The 22,264-nt window shown below is 45.0% G+C and overlaps 1 protein-coding gene across 1 annotated transcript in view; it reads left to right on the top strand.

Moving 5' to 3' along the window:
* The window catches only part of EIF4H (eukaryotic translation initiation factor 4H), a 64,484-nt gene extending 42,815 nt beyond the window's left edge, over positions 1 to 21,669 (top strand). The window contains 3 exon segments of the mRNA XM_030222112.1: positions 7,664 to 7,708; positions 17,420 to 17,578; positions 18,502 to 21,669. Coding sequence (XP_030077972.1) covers positions 7,664 to 7,708; positions 17,420 to 17,578; positions 18,502 to 18,641 — 344 coding nt within the window. The 3' untranslated portion in view covers positions 18,642 to 21,669.
* Positions 21,670 to 22,264: the final 595 nt, after the last annotated feature.

Raw genomic sequence — 22,264 nt, 5'->3', positions numbered from 1 at the left:
GTTTGACTGTCATGCCAATGTGAGATGCTCTGCTTCATCCTTTTCGGCTGCTTTTGTTCTCCCACCCTAATGGGGAGACTGCTTTGCTACATCCCATTAGTCTGAACTTTTCTGGAATAGATGATGAGGAAGGAAACATTTTATGTTCTTACCTGATAATATTTTTTCCTTTAATCATACCAGACCAGTCCAGGTGCCGACTCTCATGGGATTCACTTGATTTTTGTTTTGTTTTGGTTCTTCGAGGAGTTGTTATGCCATAAGTGTATCGGCGTGCTCAAGTTCACGGACATCATGACCCTTCCCACATGTGGACATTATTGTCTTTCTCCTTGCTACCATGCTGTGCCAGCTTCGTGAGGCTCGAGGGGCATTTTCAGCATTGAGCCCTCTTCACTACTTCAGAAATTTATTTAATGGTGCATGAGAAGAGGCCAGGGGGCGCATTGCATCACTGTGTATCTTCTTTTTCTCCGAGGAGAAGCAGGCTGCTTGTTCTCACGACTGGGTTGACATCCACGGCAGCCCCCACCAACCGGAACAAAACTTCGCGGGCGGTCCCGCATGCAGGGCACGCCCACCGCGCATGCGCTGCTGTCTTCCCGCCCGTGCGCGACCGTTCCCGCTCAGTTTTTTTTTCGATTCCGCGCTGGAGAGAGACGTGCTTTAAGAGAGGAGCGTTCCCCCTCGGTCAAAGAGGTGTCGCTGCGTCAGTCCATGGGTGCTTCGGTACCGTCTCCTGGACCCGAGCAGCTTCCGGCACCGACACCAGCACCGGCCCCCCTGCCTTTCCCGGCAGCGGACCTTGACGAGTGCCTCCGAGCCATCCTTCCTGGGATTATGGAAGGGCTGATGCGCCAGGCTTTGCCGGCGCCGGGGGTGCTTTCGCCCCCGGCGCCGTTGATGGAGGCGCCGGTGTGCTCCAGCCCGATGCCGAGGCCTCCGACGCCGCTTGCGGCACCGGTGTCGACCGCCACGCAGGTGGAATCCCTGTCGACGTCGATGGAGGGAGCTTCATCCCCGCCGACGCGGGAGTCCACCGCTCGACGCCATCATCGAGGACGTGGTTCCTCGCAGTCGAGATGGGCCCGGTTTAGGTCAGAGCTGCAAGAGCTCATGTCCGACACCGAGGAAGAGGCCTCGTGGGGGGAGGAAGAGGACCCCAGATATTTCTCCTCAGAGGAGTCTGAGGGCCTTCCCTCCGACCCCACTCCTTCACCGGAGAGGAAGCTCTCACCACCTGAGAGCCTCTCCTTTGCCTCCTTCATCAGGGACATGTCTATTTGCATTCCCTTCCCCGTGGTCTCTGTGGATGAGCCGAGGGCTGAGATGCTCGAGGTCCTCGACTATCCATCACCACCTAGAGAGTCTTCCACGGTGCCGTTGCACAATGTCCTCAAAGAGACACTGCTTCGGAACTGGCTGAAGCCATTATCTAATCCCACCATCCCCAAGAAAGCGGAGTCCCAATACAGGATCCACTCTGACCCAGAGTTGATGCGGCCCCAATTGCCTCATGACTCTGCGGTCGTGGACTCTGCTCTCAAGAGAGCACGGAGTTCGGATACCGCCTCGGCGCCCCCGGGGCGGGAGTCTCGCATTCTGGACTCATTTGGGAGGAAGGCCTACCAATCTTCCATGCTCGTGACCCGCATCCAGTCATACCAGCTCTACACGAGCATTCACATGCGGAACAATGTGAAGCAACTGGCGGACCTGGTCGACAAGCTCCCTCCGGAGCAGTCCAGGCCTTTTCAGGAGGTGGTCAGGCAGCTGAAGGCGTGCAGAAAATTCCTGTCCGGGGGTATCTGACACCTGTGATGTGGCATCCCGAGCTGCGGCCCAAGGTACAGTGACGCGCAGACTCTCCTGGCTGCGTGCCTCTGACCTGGACAACCGCATCCAGAAAGACTGGCGAATGTCCCTTGCCGGGGGGATAACATTTTTGGTGAGAAGGTCGAGCAGTTGGTGGACCAACTGCACCAGCGGGAAACCGCTCTCAACAAGCTCTCCCTCCGGGCGCCTTCAGCATCCACCTCAACAGGTGGACGTTTTTCCCGGGCCAGGCAGGCTGCGCCCTATGCCTACAACAAGCGTAGGTACTCCCAGCTGGCCCGAAGGCCTCCTCAGACACAGGGACATTCCCAGCGTGCTCGTTCCCGTCAACAGCGTGCGCCTAAGCAGCCCCCTGCGCCTCCACAGCAAAAGCCGGGGACGGGCTTTTGACTGGATCCATGGGAACATAGCCGCCATCAAAGTGTCCGTACCGGACGGCCTGGGCTGTCGGTCGGGGGGAGGTTGAAAGCTTTTCACCAAAGGTGGCCTCTGATAACCTCCGACCAGTGGGTTCTCCAAATAGTCCGGTGCGGATACACCCTGAATTTGGCTTCCACTCCACCAAATTGCCCGCCGGGAGCCCAATCCTTCAGCTCCCATCACAAGCAGGTACTTGCAGAGGAACTCTCCGCCCTTCTCAGCGCCAATGCGGTTGAGCCCGTACCACCTGGGCAGGAAGGGCAGGGATTCTATTCCAGGTACTTCCTTGTGGAAAAGAAAACAGGGGGGATGTGTCCCATCCTAGACCTGAGAGGCCTGAACAAATACCTGGTCAAAGAAAGTTCAGGATGCTTTCCTTGGGCACCCTTCTACCAATGATTCAGAAAGACGATTGGCTATGTTCCCTGGATTTAAAGGACGCTTATACTCACATTCCGATACTGCCAGCTCACAGACAGTATCTCAGATTCCGTCTGGGGACACGGCACTTTCAGTATTGTGTGCTGCCCTTTGGGCTCGCCTCTGCACCACGGGTGTTCACGAAGTGTCTCGTGGTGGTTGCGGCGTATCTACGCAAGCTGGGAGTGCATGTGTTCCCGTATCTCGACGATTGGCTGGTCAAGAACACCTCCGAGGCAGGGGCTCTCCGGTCCATGCAGTGCACTATTCACCTCCTGGAGCTGCTGGGGTTTGTGATAAATTACCCAAAGTCCCATCTCCAGCCAGTCCAATCTCTGGAATTCATAGGAGCTCTGCTGAATTCACGGATGGCTCAGGCCTTTCTTCCCGAAGCGGGGGCCCACAACCTCCTGTCCCTTGCTTCCCAGGCCAGAGCGTCTCAGCAGGTCACAGCTTGGCAGATGTTGAGACTCCTGGGTCATATGGCCTCCACTGTTCATTTGACTCCCATGGCTCGTCTTCACATGAGATCTGCTCAATGGACCCTAGCTTCCCGGTGGTGCCAAGCCACTGGGAATCTAGAAGATGTCATCTGCCTGTCCCCCAGTTGTCGCAATTCGCTGCACTGGTGAACACTTCGGACCAATTTGACCCTGGGACGACCATTCCAAATTCCGCAGCCCATGAAGGTGCTGACGACGGATGCATTTTGCCTGGGATGGGGAGCTCATGTCGATGGGCTTCACACCCAAGGACTGTGGTCCCTCCAGGAACAAGATCTTCAGATCAACCTCCTGGAGCTCCGAGCGGTCTGGAACGCACTGAAGGCCTTCAGAGATCGGCTGTCCTATCAAATTATCCAAATTCGGACAGACAATCAGGTTGCAATGTATTACATCAACAAGCAGGGGGGCACCGGATCTCGCCCCCTGTGTCAGGAAGCTGTCGGGATGTGACGTTGGGCCTGCCAGTTCGGCATGCTTCTCCAAGCCACATACCTGGCAGGCGTAAACAACAGTCTGGCCGACAGACTGAGCAGAGTCATGCAACTGCACGAGTGGTCGCTCCATTCCAGAGTGGTACGCAGGATCTTCCGAGAGTGGGGCACTCCCTTGGTGGACCTTTTTGCCTCTCAGACCAACCACAAGCTGCCTCTGTTCTGTTCCAGACTACAGGCACACGGCAGACTAGCGTCAGATGCCTTTCTCCTCCATTGGGGGGACCAGCCTCCTGTATGCTTATCCTCCCATACCTTTGGTGGGGAAGACCTCACTGAAGCTCAAGCAAGACCACGGCACCAAGATTCTGATAGCGCCTTTTTGGCCCCGTCAGATCTGGTTCCCTCTACTTCTGGAGTTGTCCTCCGAAGAACCATGGAGATTGGAGTGTTTTCCGACCCTCATTTCGCAGAACGACGGAGCGCTTCTGCACCCCAACCTTCAGTCTCTGGCTCTCACAGCCTGGATGTTGAGGGCGTAGATTTTGCTTCGTTGGGTTTGTCTGTCTCCCGGGTCTTGCTTGCCTCTAGAAGGGATTCCACTAAGAAGAGTTACTTTTTCAAGTGGAGGAGGTTTGTCGTCTGGTGTGAGAGCAAGGTCCTAGAACCTTGTTCTTGCCCTGCGCAGAACCTGCTTGAATACCTTCTGCACTTATCAGAGTCTGGTCTCAAGACCAACTCAGTAAGGAATCATCTTAGTGCGATTGGTGCTTACCATCATCGTGTAGAGGGTAAAGCCATCTTTGGAGAGCCTTTAGTCGTTCCATTTATGAGAGGCTTGCTTTTGTCAAGGTCCCCTGTCAAGCCTCCTGCAGTGTCATGGGATCTCAATGTCGTCCTCACCCAGCTGATGAAACCTCCGTTTGAGCCACTGAATTCCTGTCATCTGAAGTACTTGACCTGGAAGGTCATTTTCTTGGTGGCAGTTACTTCAGCTCGCAGAGTCAGTGAGCTGCAGGCCCTGGTAGCTCATGCTCCGTATACCAAATTTCATCATAACAGAGTAGTACTCCGCACTCACCCTAAGTTCCTGCCAAAGGTGGTGTCGGAGTTCCATCTTAACCAGTCAATTGTCTTGCCAACATTCTTTCCCAGACCACATACCCGCCCTGCTGAACGTCAGTTGCACACATTGGACTGCAAGCGAGCGTTGGCCTTCTATCTGGAGCGGATACAGCCCCACAGACAGTCTGCCCAATTGTTTGTTTCTTTCGACCCCAATAGGAAAGGGGTTGCTGTCGGGAAACGCACCATCTCCAGTTGGCTAGCAGATTGCATTTCCTTCACTTACGCCCAGGCTGGGCTGGCTCTTGAGGGTCATGTCACGGCTCATAGTGTTAGAGCCATGGCAGCGTCAGTGGCCCACTTGAGGTCAGCCACTATTGAAGAGATTTGCAAGGCTGCGACGTGGTCATCTGTCCACACATTCACATCACATTACTGCCTCCAGCAGGATACCCGACGCGACAGTCGGTTCGGGCAGTCGGTGCTGCAGAATCTGTTTGGGGTTTGAATCCAACTCCACCCTCCAGGACCCGATTTGTTCTGTTCAGGCTGCACTCTCAGTTAGTTGTTCTTCGTAGGTCAATTTCTGTTATGCCCTCGCCGTTGCGAGGTTCAATTGACCTGGGTTCTTGTTTTGAGTGAGCCTGAGAGCTAGGAATACCTCAGTCGTGAGAACAAGCAGCCTGCTTGTCCTCCGAGAAAGCGAATGATACATACCTGTAGCAGGTGTTCTCCGAGGACAGCAGGCTGATTGTTCTCACCTACCCTCCCTCCTCCCCTTTGGAGTTGCGTTTTTACTCATTCTTTGGCTTGTCATTCAACTGAGCGGGAACGGTCGCGCACGGGCGGGAAGACGGCCGCGCATGCGCGGTGGGCGTGCCCTGCGTGCGGGACCGCCCGCGAAGTTTTGTTCCGGTTGGTGGGGGCTGCCGTGGACGGCAACCCAGTCGTGAGAACAATCAGCCTGCTGTCCTCGGAGAACACCTGCTACAGGTATGTATCATTCGCTTTTCTGTAGCTGTTGCTTCGCCTTTGGTGGTGCAGACCTTTCTTGTGTTTTCTTGTAGAACTTATGTGCACCATTTCTTAGCTATTTGAAATACTGAACATTCTAGGTTGCACAATACCCTTAAGGGGTCACATTATTTGGAACTATTTTCTCTGTCTCCTTCCTCTGGTGGATGGACATAACCCATTAGTCTGGACTGGTCTGGTATGATTAAAGGAAAGAAAATTATCAGGTAAGAACATATAGTTTTTCCTTAAACAGCTGTATTCTTTTGTAGATGTGGTCTCCAGAACTGGATTTCGAAAAGGTGGTGGCATTTTAAAAGAGGGCTGCCAAAATGGTGCATGGCCTGCACTATAAGCCATACACAGTGTGAGGGAGTTAAAGATGTATTCACTAGAAGAAAGGAAGGAAAGGGAAGATGTAATGCAAACATTTTAATATCTGGCAGGCATCAGGAAAGTTCCACAAGGTAGAACCTTCATAAAAAGAAACACCCAAGGATGAGGGAATGAAAAAGAAAGGAGGGCAGCTCTGAAGGAATGGAGTTCATCTGAAGCACTTTGGTAGAGATTACAGGTGTCAAAACTAGCAAAATTCAAACAAGCATAAGCAGAGACCTTAGTGTCAGAGGTTAAGAAAAACTACACAGCAAGTAAGATCTGTGACAGCACAGTGATAGGTCACAAATGGGTAGAGCAGGAGGACCAAATGGTTCCTGTCTACCTTTGATGTCTTTGTGTGAGTGAATATACCAATAATTGGGGGGGGGGGGGGGGGGGGGAAAGAAATGTTTTTGTTGTTTTCTTCCTTACTACTACTACTACTTATCATTTCTAGAGCGCTACTAGGGTTACGCAGCGCTGTACAAAATAAACCAAGAATGACGGTCCCTGCTCAAAGGAGCTTACAATCTAAAGGACGAAATGTCAAGTTGGGGCAGTCTAGCTTTCCTGGGTAGAGGTGTAGAGGTTAGTTGCCGAAAGCGACATTGAAGAGGTGGGCTTTAAGCAGAGATTTGAAGATTGCATTGACCACAAATGAAATTTTTCTGCATTTTGGTAATTTTGATATGATCTGATATATACATCAACTTTATCTGTGTAATTAAAGTAACAGTACTAAGTGCAGGAGTTGGCTTACATTGGAGATATACTTGAAAGATGTTTAAATATGAAGCCCTGGGGTGCTGGCAAAAGTTCCTGTAATCCTTGTCTTGTTTGTTTCCTTCACTTGTAGCAGAATGGTTATATTAAGAGTAGTGGTTGACTCGGGTTTCAGTTGACACAGCTCCCCCCCCCCCCCCCAAAAAAAAAAAAAAATTATATATATAAAATAAAATTTACAATAGAAGAAAAAGCTCTTTTTTTTCCAGAAAAATATTGAATGGTGCCATAAATAAAAATTGAGGTGCTGTCTTTTTTTTTTTTTTTTCTGGAATTTTTATCCTGTTGATACTTCTCAACTTAGTGTGGAAACCAGAGCTGGAATCTGATACTATGAGCCTTCATTTGCATCTACAAGGAATTTTTCTCCATCTGTTTTATATCTCTCCCTTTCCCCAGTTAACCCTACTGTGGCCCTAGATTGGCTGCTTCTGGAGCCTTGCAGTCATGGCCCTAAGTCTAGCCTCTAGAAGCGCCCTTAAGCAGTGTCCATACATCTTTCCCCCTGCCCCTATGAACGCTATCTTAGTTGTATCCCCAGCCAACCTGGAGAGTTGGAGATCCAATTCAGAGTCTGACGTTTGAAACCTTTGAGCTGCTACCACCATAATGCTGCTTTTTAATTTTCCAAAGTGTGGTACATTCAAGAGGGAACCAAACTGATGTCAGCTAGTTGTCTTATTCCTGAATCCTCTGTCTTAAATGCCTTTTGTAGCTACAGATGATTCCGTCTGTTGCTCTAGTCGGTTCCTTGTGTGTTCCTTTATTTGTAGACCGAAGAGCAAAACTGTAACATTGCCTTTTTTTCAGGACGAGGTGGCTCTAGGAGCGGTGACAGAGATGACTACAATTCTGGTAACAATATTTTGGTTTTTGGTGATGGAGGGTTGTTTGTTTGTTTTTGTTTTTTAGCTCCACCATATTTTAGAACTAAACATTTAATGGATAGATCTAAACAATTGTTATAAACCTGTTCTCTTTTTTTAGGGGGGAGAGTGGAGGAGGGGGTGAGATTGGCTTATGAGCTCTAAAACCAAATGTGGTAGTCTTTGATGGGTTTGTGCTTCTCTGTATTTGACTGCCACATTGAGCTACTAATCTTCCATCAAGCTGATACAAGCTATGCTTCTTCTGAGGATTAATGCTTTGTTTCCTGTTTGTTCTTAAATCTGTATTGCTCACTAACATCTGAAGCTTCCCTGTCACCAGCAGCAGATGAATCCAGAGACTTATGGGTTATGACCACCTACCAGCAGGTGGAACTAGGGATCACTAAACTGAACTCTGTCTTATAGGACGGTATTCTACTTAGTTTAGTATATCTCTATCTTAAGTTCCTGGTTTCATCTTGGATTTGGCTCCTGTTCTGGGCCTCCTGGTTCAATTGAGCTTTGGGTTGTCTAGGCAAAGCAGTGTCTACTTTTAGGGGAATACCTAGTGGTGCCAGGCCAGTTCCCCTTTTCTCCTTCCTCACAGATTTAAAAAAAAGAAAATGCACTCTTAAAGGCACTAAAGAGTATTTGAGACATTTCTTGTGTCACTGCAGCATATTTTAAAAGAGGACTTTCGCTGTGCTGCTATCGACACTTGTTTTAGCAGAGAAATTTTCTTTCACTGTTTTGGCAAGTGTACCTTTCAATTTTTATTGCTATTCGCGGTTTTACTTTCAGTTCTTCCCAATGGCAGCTGAGACTGTAAAATGCTGCTCTTGCTGTGGTGAGCACATAGCAGTGTTGGGGCATATCTGGCGGGTAGTTTGGGGGTTAATTAGACCAAGACAGATTTGCCTCTGTTGGAGCCATCGACTTCCCGTGCAGGAGACTTGTGACAGCATTCTTCTCGACACTTGCTTCCTGCTTCAGTGATTTCTTCGATGCCCGCAGCCATCTTGCCTCAGCTCGATTTTATCTCCCACTGGGGAAGAGACTTCTCTGCTGGTACAAACTTCTAATATTCTGCTGCTGATTTTTTGGCCATATCTGAAGTCTCTACTCCCATGGCTTCCCGGGAACCTTTCTCGCCAGAGTTTTTGTTGCTTCACAAGGCCTTTTTACGTAAGCGCTTGTCTCAGCACTCTGATCATCTTTCTTCTGCACAGCCTCAGCACATCAACTGTACAGGGTCTCTGCAAGCTTCACAGCTTCTGCAACTAGACCAAAAGGAGACATTTAGAGATGAATTCTGAGATGGAGTCTGTTTCTCCTCCATCTCTTCTTCTGTCTGAAGGTGGCCTGTCAATAGCATCTTAGATGGCACATGTTCCAGAAGCACTGGAAGAGGGAGAAATTTTGAGTAAGCTGATGATCCTACAGCAATTAGTGTCTTCCATAGGGAAGAATGGCCTTCCTTTATTATAAAGGCCGTGGAAATTCTTAATATTTCTCTGGCTTCCTCTGACTCTAATCCTACTATGACTAGCACCAGAAAGACGCCTAAAGCTTTCCCTGTTTCTTAAGGAATTGATTTCTGCTCAATGATGTAGTCTGGATGCCAGCCTTATGGTATGGGCATGTCTTTATCCCATTTCTCAGGAAGAGCTTGAAAAACTAAAATTGCCAAAGGTGGATTCCTTGGTAGCAGTGGTGATCAAAAAGACCACCTTTCCTGTGGAGGGTGAAAGTCTTAAAGGATGTTCAGGATAGGAAACTGGAGTCTTATTTAAAGCTTTCCTACTTCTGTACAAGCTGCCATCTGCAGGTCTTATGCAGCCAGGACTTGCCTTAGCTGGTCACAGCAAACGAGCAGCGGATACATTGTCTGACTATAGTTCGCAGTTATCTTGTGAGTTTCCTAATGTGGAAATGGGACTGGCTTACCTTGCAGACTCCTTGTATGATCTTATCTGTGCGTGTGCCAAACAGATGGCATTAGCAGTAACAGCACAGCATTTATTGTGTCTGAGGCACTAGTCTGCGGATACTGCTTCCACACAGCGCCTTACAAACCTTCCCTTTAGGGGAAAGCTGTTTTTTGGAGAGAGTCTGGAAAAACTGGTGAAAGACCTGGGTGACTCTAAAACTCAGCATCTGCCTGAAGAGAAGTCTAGGAGCTATTTTAGATCTCTGCAAGCTCACTCCATACTTAAGGATCAGCCTGGTAGGTCATCTTCCTTTCAGAAGCCCAAATATCAACAGAAACAGCCCTTTTGTTCAGGCAAATTAGCTTTTTAGCTGTTCGTCCCTCACAATGATGGGGTCCTGGTCCACTCTTTGCAACAGATGATTGGAGGGCAGTTGCCCCAGTTCTTTGAGGAGTGCACCAATACTGTCACAGATCAATGGGTTCTAAAAATTATCAAAGGCGGCTACAAATTAGAATTTTCCTCTCCTATTGTAGATTTTTTTTTCTTGGAATCCCTGTGCAAGAGTTCTTGCAAGCGTGCAGCGGTTCTCCATTCTTTTCTCGCTTTAAAGGACATTAGAGCGGTGGTTCCAGTGCCCTTCCACAATCACAGTCAAGGCTGCTACTCCATTTAATTTGTGGTGCCAAAGAAAGGAGGGACTTACCGTCCTATGCTCGACCTCAAAAAGGTCAACAAGTTTCTAAAGGTCAGACTTTTTTGGACAGAGGACCTTATACTCAGTTGAACTGGCACCATATCTTGCTGCTTTGGATCTAAAGGAAGCATACTTACTTTCCCATTTGGCCACATCATCAGCATTTCCTCAGTTTGCGATTTTGGGTTTGCACTTTGTTCCAGGCAATACCCTAGTTTCAGCATTTCTGAGGAAGGAAGGGATTGGAATGCATCCCTATTTAGACAACTGTCTGATCAGGTCAGCTCAGGAGAATCATCGAGCCACTGCCAGGATGACTTCCCTCTTACAATCCCTAGGCTAAGTAATCAACTTCTCCAAAAGTCACCTATTTCCACTTCCAACACGAGTTCTGGACTATCTTGGGAGTTCGTTTCAACATGGCTTAGGTTAAGGTATTTTTCTGGATCAAAGAAGGGTCACACTGCAGAACCAGATTTGCCTCCTGATGCAAATGACAAGGCCTTGCACATGGGATTATGTCCAGGTTCTAGGCTCCATGGCGGTGATGTCGGATGTGCTGCCATTAGCCAGAGCTCATGGACAGAGATAATACCTGCTTATAATTGGATTGTAAACCACATTGAACCTGAACTCTGGAATAATGCAGGATGCAAATGTCGTAAATTGTGTCCACTTCAGCAGTCCCTATTGAGCCAGTGTCTCAGGACTACAACTATTGGCTATTGTGCATTCCTCATGCACAGAGCAGTATGTCATAGTGGCTTCCAGCAATCTTCTCTGTAGCACATCTCTGGCCACTCCATCCTGGATTGTTGTAGTCACAGGATGGGGGGGGGGGGGGGGCACAATGCTCAAGGTTGGTGGAGCAAAATGGAGTCATCATTGCCCATCAACCATTTTTAGAGTCAAGAGCAGTTCATAAGGCTCACTTGGCCTTTTAATACATTCTACAGAGCGAACTAGTTTGCATTCTCTTGGACAACATGACAATGGTGGCTTGCATAAAGAGGCAGAGAGGCACTCGCAGTGCTCCTCTAGCAATGGAGGCTCGCCAGCTCATTCGTTAGGTGAAGACACACTTGCAGCAGATCTTCGCAGTCCACATTGCTGGAACATTGAATGTTCAAGCAGACTACCTTAGCGGGAAATCCTTGGACCTGGACAAATGGGTGCTGTTGCCGGAAGTCTTCCATCTGATCACTCAAAAATGGGGACCACATTTCTGGATCTTATGGCTTCTCATTGCAATGCCAAGGCCCTTGGGTTCTTCAGCAGCAGAAAAGAGTTCGGATCAGAGGGTCTAGGCACTGTTCTCCAACCCTGGCTTTATATATCTCTTCTATGGCCGACGATAGTCAAGGTTCTCTCCAGAATCCTTCTTCATGGAGGATTGGTCATAGTAACATAGTAAGTGACAGCAGATAAAGACCTGAATGGTCCATCCAGTCTGCCCAACAGTCACATTCATTATCAGTTCATGATTAAATCAACATTGAATGTGATATTATGTACTTGATCATGGTCTTTCTTTGTTGTTTCTGGGACATAGACCGTAGAAGTCTACCAAGTTGTGTTGTTGTTTCAACTACTAGTTGCCATCAAAGCCTACTACAGCCTATCCAAATCCGTCTTGTCATTTATGAGATGCAGACCATAAAAGTCTGCCCAGCACTGTCCTCATGTTCCAAATTACTGGCATTTCTATCGAGGCCCTCTCCAGCCCATCCTGCCCAGCACCGGCCTTGGTTTTTACAGCCAGAGTCGCCATCTAAGCACCACTTGACATGCAAACACATATGCAACCATTTAAGGTTTTTTTTTTTTTTTTTTTTATACCATTCTTTTTCAGATGGAGGATCCATCCCACTTTGGTCTTATGGCATGGCTATTGATAGGTCAAAGTTAAGAAAGAAAGGTTACCCTGAGGAGGTTTATTTCAACCTTACTCCAGGCAAGAAAGCATTCTACCTCCTCTTTATGCTCAGGTCTGGCGAACCTTTGAAGCATGTTGTTCTGAAAGGGCTTGGTCCCTCTTACAGGCTTTCTTATCTTAGATTTTGGCCTTAAAGATCTGACTTGCAATTCTCTAAGATTACAGGTGGCAGTCTTAGCTTGTTATGGAGGGCATATTTGTAAATCCTTCTTAGCCACTCATCCAGATGTGGTGTGCTTCTTAAGGGGGTTTAGTCATCTTAAGCCTCCTCTCCATCATTCTTGCTCTGAATTGAATTGTAATCCTGTGCTTTGGTCACTCCTGAAGATTCCATTTGAGTTTCTGAGGAAATTTATTCTGAAGGACCTTGCCCACTTTTCTGATCACTATCTCATCTGTCTGTAGGATTTCTGTCTTTTAGAAATCCATTTCTCCATTCCTCTGAAACAGGTGTAACCATTCACACCGTTCCTTCATTTCTATCAAAGGTGGTATCTGCATTCTACTTGAATTGGCCTTTGTTTCTTCCGTCTTTTTGTGAAGAGGAATATAAAAACTACTTTCAAATGCTCAAGTTTGCTTGATGTTCAGTACATTCAAGCTAGCAATGAATTTTGTCGCTCAGATCACCTTTTCATTCTCCTCTCGGGTCCAAACCATGGAAATGTGGCCTCCAGGCCGGCCATTGCTCACTGGGTTAAGGAGGCTATTGCATTGGCTTATTTTCTTTCAGCAAGCAGGCACCTTCTCTGTGAGTTCATTCGACTAGGGCTCATGACTTCCTGGGCAGAGTCTCAGGCTTACTCATTTGAAGAAATCTGTAAATCGGCCACATAGTCCTCATTGCATATTTTTTTCTATCAAGGCACTATCGCTTGGATATCGCAGCTCAGTCAGATGTGTCTTTCGGGGCGTTGGGTCTCTGTACAGCTGTTCCTGATTCCTGCTGTGCACGAGGACTGCTTTGCTACATCCCACAAGTGTCTGGATTCATCTGCTGCTGATGACAAGGAAAGAAAATTAAGGCTTACCTGATAATTTTCTTTCCTTTAATCACAGCAGATGAATCCAGAACCAACCCCCTCCCCCCCCCCCCCACACACACACACAAAAAAGATTTGTTTCAGCTCTATCTGTATTTCAAGTAATCTTTCTGTTCTTTGTGCCAGTTGTAATTTTGTTACCTCTGTTTTTTGAGATGAAGGAGCAATGCAGTGTAATTCTTCTCTTTGTTATAAGAAATACTGACTAAGAATACTGTCCCATAAGACAGTATTCAGTTTAGTGCTCTGTATCTCCACCTGCTGGTAGATGGTCATGACATACAAGTCTCTGGATTCATCTGCTGCTGATGACGAGGAAGGAAATTTTATCAGGTATGACATTATTTTCCTTTCATGTGTTGCTAATTATCTTATTTTAGGGAAACTCTAATATGCCATTTATGTTTAACGGTGAAAGGAAGATGCTGTACACATTCTTTGAATGCAAAAATATCTTATATGGTGCTTGTCTATCTTCAGCTTGTATTACTCTTCACCTGTGGAAGGTTGCAGAGTAGGACTTTCCAAAGCTAGCTGTCTTGGGAGTCTCCAGCATAGATCTTGGGAGATTTGTAATAAGTATACTTAAGAATCAGGGCCAGTTTGTTTGTTTGTTTATTTATTTATTTATTTATTTATTTATTGCATTTGTATCCCACATTTTCCCACCTTTTTGCGGGCTCAGTGTGGCTTACAATACATTATGAATGATGGAAATACATTTTGTTACAATTCGGTTATGGATTACATTGTAAGAGTTATACGAGACAAAATCAAAGTATCGTTAAGAATATATCAATGGAAAAGAACGTTCAGCCTATGGACCAGGTGAGGCTGTGGTCCAGGGCACCAAACACCCAAGCCTGTGACGTCACCTGGCCCATAAAACAACAACGCTTCTCTTGCCGGCATCTGTTGCGATTCCGAATGGCATGATGATGATGAGGAAGTACGGGTGCCAGGTGGCTTGCCTGTAGTGCTTTTCTGACTCTTCTTTCCTCCTCCTCCTCCACTGAACGCTGACCTGGCTCTCCTCACAGGCCCTCCCTCTTTGCAGCAACTGATAGGTGCACGGAGCACCTTGGAATTGCCCTCTGCCACTCCACCTGCCCCTTTCTCCCTCCTGGAAAACATGTTAGTTGCAACTTGGAAGGCATGCTGGGATTGGATAATCAACACTACTACTACTTAACATTTCTAAAGCGCTACTAGGGTTACGCAGCGCTGTGCAATTTTAACATAAAAGGACAGGCCCTGCTCAAAGAGCTTACAATCTAAAGGACAAGTGAGTAGACGATACGATGGGGCAGTCAATTTGGGGCAGTCCGGATATCCTGAAGGTAAGAGTTAGGTGCCGAAGGCAGCATTGAAGAGGTGGGCTTAAGCAGAGACTTGAAGATGGGCAGGGAGGGGGCTTGACGTAGGGGCTCAGGAAGATTGTTCCAGGCATAGGGTGAGGCGAGGCAGAATCTCAACATCCAATCTCAGCGTGCCTTGCAGGGAGGAGTAGGACACAAGCATTTAAATTGCTTTAGCATCTGCCTCACTTTTTTTTTTTGGCCTGCCACTGCCGATGGCCTGTGCTGACTGCATCTGCTGCCGCTTCTGCTCTGCCGCTGCCACCCAGGTAAGGGGGGGCCTGGTCTTGTTTTGAGCCCTAGAGGGGACAGGATAGAATGTGGCACGGTGGAAGTTGCATGGATTAATGAGACAAAGCCAACATGGATTTAGTGAAGGGAAATCTTGCCTCACCAAACTTATTGCATATCTTTGAAGGACTGAAGAAACATTTGCATAAAGGCAGTGCTCCGGAGTCTCATTGCGTGGATGAGGCGATGGTGCAGAGGAGGGGGTTTAGATTTGTAAGGAGCTGGGCAACATTTCGGAGAAGGGGGACCCTATTCCGGAGTGATGGATTCCACCTGAACCAGGATGGGACCAGACTACTGGCATCGGCATTTAAAAAGGAGAGAGAGTGGCTTTTAAACTAGAACCTGGGGGAAGGCTGACAGTCGTTCAAAAGCGCATAGTTCAAAACAAGTTATTTTTCAAAGATAACACCAAAATAGGCAAGATAGGGTATCCCAATATCAAGGTTGCAATAGAGACCATAGCAGACAAAAAGCTGCAAATTAATACTGTCAACTGCTGAGCAAGATGTAAAAAGGTCCCAGAAGTGATTTGGGAATTATGGACTGGTGAGCCTAACATCGATGCTGGGCAGTAGGGTAGAGGTTATTATAAAGAACAAAATTACAGCGCATATTCAAAAGCATGGATTAACGAAACAAAGCCAACATGGATTTAGTGAAGGGAAATCTTGCCTCACTTTGAAGGAGTGAACAAACATGGTTAAAGGAGAGTCTGTCGATATTGTGTATCTGGGTTTTCAAATTTGACAAAGTACCTCATTGGAGAGTCATGGGGTAGGCGGGAGTGTTCTATTGTGGATTAAAAACTGGTTAAAAGAAAACGGAGAGTAAGGTTAAGTAGTCAGTATAGTCAGTATTCTCGATGGAAAAGGGTAGGTAGTGAGTTCCCCAGGGGTCTGTGCTGGGACCACTGCTTTTTCAAATATTTATAAATGATCTAGAGGTGGGAGTAACTAGTGAGGTAATTTAAATTTGCTGACGACACAAAGTTATTCAAAGTTGTTAAATCGCACAAGGATTGCAAATTACAAGAGGACCTTACGAGACTGGGAGACTGGACATCCAAATGGCAGATGACATTTAATGTGAAAAGTGATGCATGTGGGAAAGAGGATTTTGAAGTATAGCTACATGATGCAAGGTTTCCACATTAGGTGTCGCCGACCAGGAAAAGGGATCTAGGCGTCGTCATTGATGATACGTTGAAACCCTCTGCTCAGTGTGTGGTGGCGGCTAAGGAAGCAAATAGAATGTTAAGTATTATTAGGAAAGGAATGAAAAACAAAATGAGGACGTTATATTGTCTTTGTTATCACTCTATGGTGCAACCACACCTCGAATATTGTGTGCAATTCTGGTCACTGCAGAGAAGGTACAGAGAAGGGCGACGAAAATAAAAAAGGGGATGGGACGACTTCCCTATGAGGAAAGGCTAAAGAGGCTAGGGCTATTCAGCTTGGAGAAAAGACAACTGAGAGGAGATATGATAGAGGTCTGTAAAATAATGAGTGGAGTGGAATGGGTAGATGTGAATTGCTTGTTTACTCTTTCCAAAGATACTAGGACTAGGAGGCACGCAATGAAGCTATAAAGTAGTAAAATTGTGTGTTTGCTGTCCCAGCTTTTTAACATCTCCTGTTATGGACTTGGCATAATAGATTAGTTTGACCAACCTTGCTTTGGGTAAAGAAGTCCATGTGACACTGGGGATACAGAACACTATTTTTAAGTTAAATGCATCATTTTAATTCAATGTAAGAGGTAGTCCAAAATTATCACAACATATACGTATTTCTCAGAGTGAATTTTGGAGAGTTTGCCAAGAGTTCAATTAAGTGTTCCAAACAGTGATATTTGTTCTCATTTTAATTATGTTGCTGCAGTTAAAAACTGCAGCAGAAAAATACTTTAAAATGATGTTCTTATCCCTACATGCTAAGTCTTATGTAATCATCCCATCTCTTTGTGTTATAACAGTTCAGCTTTTGTAGTCTAACCTCTATAGAAGGAAACTTAACTAACTTACTGTTCTATCTGCATAATCTGATATTTTTTCCCTCGTCTCCATTCTATCTTGCTGAAGTGAATATAAGTCTTTTCAAAAGTATGAGTGATAGGAGAGAGCTGTTTATGGAATCTTGACTTATGATCTCCCTTCCCTTCTGAGCTGGTAGCTAACTGTACCAGATAATGTCTAGATCACAAAACCACAACACATTCAGAGTATTAAGGTTCTGAGACTTCTAATTTCATTCAATGCATGATAGATGTTGCCTTTAATCAATGGTGTCCTGAGATTCTTGGCTCCTTCACTAACCTGGTGTCATATTAATTCTTGACCGATGTATTTCAGTTACTAGTTATATTGTAGCATAGTTAACAGTACCTTTTCACCAAAAAAAAAATCAGATTTTTAATCTCATCTTATTCCTCTGCAGGCTTCAAAGATGATGATTTCTTAGGAGGAAGGAGTAGAGGGGGTCGTCCAGGTGATCGGCGAGGACCGCCACCATCAACAGGAGGACCAGGAATGAGTCGCTTCAGGGAAGGACCTCCCCCTCGCGGTGGTTCCTCGGATTTCAGAGAGCCAACAGAAGGTTATAGTTTATTTATTTGTTACATTTGTATCCCACATTTTCCCACCTATTTGCAGGCTCAATGTGGCTTACATTGATCCGTCATGGCGATCGCCATTCCAGAGTGAAAGATACAAGTGGTATTACATAAAGAACATAAGTGATATGGTAGAATTAAGCAAACAGGTATAAAGAGATCAAATTTGGAATAATACATACAGTGGTAATGCTTACAGTTCATATAATACATTAAAGTTCAAAAAAATGGGTCGATGCGGTATGCTTTGTTAAAAAGGTAAGTCTTCAGTAATTTCCAAAAGTTGGTTGTGGCCCATTTTTTTCACGTCAAATGGTAATGCATTCTATAGCTATGTACTTATGTAAGAAAAGCTAGTTCTGCTTCTCTTTATCTCTTTATGTGCTTCGTGCATTGTTTTAAAATTCAGCACTGTTTTTTGATAATTACTTATTTTCACTCTGGCATGGGCTTTTGACATATCTTACTATGGATTTTCTGTTTAAGGTATGCTTCTAGAAGACATAAAAAATCCTACTGGGCTAAATAATATTTAATTTTAAACTAATAAAAGAATTTGAGAGAGAGAAATTTTTCTGACCAGCAGTGGTTCTCTCCCTTTTTTTATAACTAACTTTTTTGTGCTTATTCTGTTCCTTGTTTTTTGTAGTTATATTGTTTGATTCTGTTTATGCAGTCTAGAGTTTTTGTCCATTTCATATATTACATGTACTGAACATATAATTTTTTGTAACTTGCCAAGACCAAGACATTCAGATCAGTGGGCTAAAAATACTTTATCCACCTTACTGTAAAAGTAATTGTAGGTTTATTTAGTCTTAGTTTTATGGCTCCTGTTGAATATTTCGTGGGGTTTTTTTTGTGTCTTAGTTGTGAATTTGGTTTCTTACTTTTTTTCTTTTTCCAGAGGAAAGAGCACAGAGGCCTCGACTTCAGCTGAAACCTCGAACAGTTGGTACTCCCCTTAATCAAGTAGCCAACCCAAACTCAGCCATTTTTGGTGGAGCCAAGCCTCGAGAGGAAGTAGTCCACAAAGAGAAAGACTGAGGTTGAGTGGAAATGGAGGAGGAGGAGAGCAAAAAACGGCAGAGCTAGTTACTCTGTGGAACATCAGCCTTGCAGTTACCATTCCTGCCACCTGACACTTCCCCCCTCTCCCCCCCCCCCCCCCCCCCCCCATCTCCCCGACATCCTGTTCCCTCTACCGTTTTTGAAAAAGGGGGGAAAAAAAACACCGAGCTTCTGAATGCATGTCAGCTGTTAACAAGTGGTTTTTAGTATGTTCTTGGCTTCTCTGTAATCTAGTGCCAGCTTTGTGCTTTGTTTCCCCACTTCCTTTATATCCTGCCTCTATCAGCAAAAATGCAAATACGAGACATTTGGCTGCTGTTTCCAGTAGCATGGAGTTCTCTTTGGGCAATCAGAATCAGGACAGAGGCAAGCCATCACAAAGAATCCAGGGAAAGCCTTCCCTGCTCTTTGGGCAGCCATGCTGCTGTACTTTTTTCCTTGGTAGCTTTCTGCTTTAAAGCTGTCAAATTTATTTTTTAAACAGATTTGTTCTAGTCTGTTTAGAATTTGTTTTAACTTATGGTGTCTCTCTCTTTTGACCTGCATGATTTTGTTCATATTGCTGTGACTCGACAAACAAGTGGGGGGGGGGGGGGGGGGGGGGGGGGGGAACTCTAGCAAATTGAGCAGGATAGAAAACCCTTCCTTTCAAATAGAATCTGGCATCACTCATAGTGGCCTGGGATGAACTGGGTTTTATTTTGCCTCTTAACATTACAGAACTCATCTAGACCTTGTAGTAAAGTATTGTATCCCCTTTGTTTTAAATTAGTTTGTAAACCTCATGAGATCATCAAAGACCCTTTAGTAATCTATGTATATATTTCTAGGCAGGAAATTTACCGGTTTTTTTTGCTACTGAAGGTAAGGATTGATTTTACTTTAGCTATCAGTTTTGGGTAATTAATTTGAAACTATGAAAGGTAGGAATTCCACAGAAATGCTTTTCAGCACTTGAGAATTTTTAACATGTGGAGCACATCCCATTAGAGCTGGGCAATAAGTTCCATACTCTCTCTTCAAGACGGCAGAAAGCATTTCTTCAGAGCTTGGAAGTGAGTTGATTTAAAACTGCTCAGCTTTGTTCTAATAATCCAGATCTAAGCTCTAGCCTTTAAACAAAAGTATTTATGCAATTGGTTTCCATTTGCTATTCTTTCTTAGCAAGTTTCACATGTTTGGCTGGTAACTTTTAAATCAAGTTTATACAAATAAAGTTGATTTTTGTGTGTGTGTACATGTGGTAAGGATTGTAAACCTCTTTAGCTTTTGCGTTGGGCCCATGTATTTACTCATTGAATCGGTAGCCAACAATATCACTGAGCATTTAAGGTCTGTAGCTGTTCATGGACATAAGTGTTGGGTTTGACCTGTTTTACTGTTACTTTGCTGTGCTCTGCAGAGGCAGGAGAATGAAAAGTGAACTTTTGGTTTGGTTTCCTAGGCAGTTGGTAAGGTACAGAGCATGTCACATACTGGCCAAGTGGTTTTTGCTGTTTGAAACAGGAGTCCTGCTCTAACAAAGCCTTCCCAGAATTGAGCTAGTCGGTATTTGAAGTGTTCATATTGTGCTGGTAGCTGTGTGGTTACCAGAGGAATTTCTTGGAGACTATTTAAAATATCAATTCTTGTATGGAAGATAGGGTTGGGCAGAACATTTCACAAGAAATATGACTGGGGAATAGGCCAGGTTCAGATTTTACAAAACCAACTAGCAGGCAAATTGTTTGACACAATCCATGCCCTATCTCAAGGTAAACTTTAAGGAAAGCAGACTTCATACTGTTTGAGTCTAAGGCAGTGCTGCTTAATCCTGTCCTTTGTCCAACCCCTTCTAACCCTAATCAGTTAGGGTACTGTATATTTTTAATAAATGTGCATTAAATAGATTCATGACTGTCTCCAATGTATGCTAATATATCTCCTTGCATATCTGTTAAAGATATCCTGCAAACCTGTCTGGTTTGAGCATGTGCCCAAGGACTACATTGAGCACTACTGGTCTGAGAGCCTGATTTACTAAGTTTCCCCCACCCCACTCCCAGACACAATGAAAGAAAAACCTTACTACAACAAGTAGGCAATATTTTGATCCTTGAATGCTGCGTGTGGTTAGAATTTCAAAGTATTTCATACATCTTCATTGTGGATGCATTTATATACAAGGGAGGAAGTGCATGCAAATTGACGTAGATATTCAGTGTAGCTATCTTGAAAACCTGACCTACCTGTTGCACTCATGGACCAGAGTTTGCCTGCTTCTGCTTTAGTAAATCGGGCACTTAAATTAGTTAGTGTCTAGTTCTATAAGTCTAGTAACTGCTAATGAAGTCCCTATACGTTATAGAAAGTGAATAATGAAAAGCCTATGTCTTTACTACCACCTTCACAAGTACCAGGTGTTCGCTCTGTAAAATATAACTGTCTTGCTTTAGAGGGTGTCTGTTGCCGCTGTTGGAGCCACATTTCTGAAGGCCAGGAAAGGTTGATGCATCCCTAATGCAAAGATCCATGCTGAAAATTTCCAGTTTTGGTTATCAAATACTTCCTTTTCCTTTGGGTGCACCATCAGGATGCCCCATGCTCCCTTGGAAGGCCATTGGCATAATATTTGATAAGGGGATGACTTCTCTTCCTGCTGTACCTGAGTCTCAGCCATTTTTGGACATTTTGCTCCTTTTTTGCTTTTTTTTATTTTCTCCTTTCCTTTTCTTCCAGCTCTGCTATTCATTGCTACTGTGATAAGAACCATTTGTGTAACACCCTTAAGTAACTTAAACCCGACATGCATTGTGTGGTTTATTTTCAAAACCTACTTTCAGATGACCTTGGATCTAAATACTACTAAATGTGGGAAAGAACAAATCTTACAAACCTTCCCTCTGGGTCAATGCAAATGTAAGAATGGAATTCCAAACTCCTTACACATTCTGCATCATAACAGAAAATTTATGATATGGTATTTTGTCAATAAGCTTTAAATAAAAGAAATCCTTACATAACAGTGCTGTATTTTATTTTATTTTTTCTTTACCAGTGTGGCATCTCTTCATGAGCGTGTGGTATTACTGATTTTCAGGGGAATATCTTCTAGAGTTTGAAAACAGTTCAAAATGAGGATTTTCTTAAACCTTTTTGTATTAATTTTGACTAGAGTATGTTTCTAAAACCAAACATGACTTTTTCTCTTTTTTTTTTTTTTTTTTCTTTTCTTGAAAGACAATTTTAAGATGTGTGGAACTTAGGTAGGGTTTAGATACCAGTAGAACATACAAAATTCCAAAAAGAATTTCCGCATTTTAAGCACAAGTGACATTTCCGTGTTTAAAAGAAGAAAAGAACGGGCTTCGGAATAAAAAGATGGCTTATAACATGTCTTGTCTTTATTGGCCTACTAGGCATTTGGTCCCCAGGGCAGTGTTGCTCATCTGATCTTTTCCAGTCAGTTTCCATGTGTGGCTGGATGGAATATTCAAAACTAGTTCTAATAGTAATATACTGAGATTCAGACTTAAAACAATTGGCAATGTAGCAACATGGTAAATGACAGCAGGTGAAGAGTGAAGTGGCCCATCCAGTTTGCCTATTTAGAACTAGAT

This window comes from Microcaecilia unicolor, chromosome 13 (genome assembly GCF_901765095.1).
Source record: "Microcaecilia unicolor chromosome 13, aMicUni1.1, whole genome shotgun sequence".
Lineage (NCBI taxonomy): Eukaryota > Metazoa > Chordata > Amphibia > Gymnophiona > Siphonopidae > Microcaecilia > Microcaecilia unicolor.
Note: the sequence above shows the minus strand (reverse complement) of the source record. Positions and strands in the feature narration are given on the sequence as shown.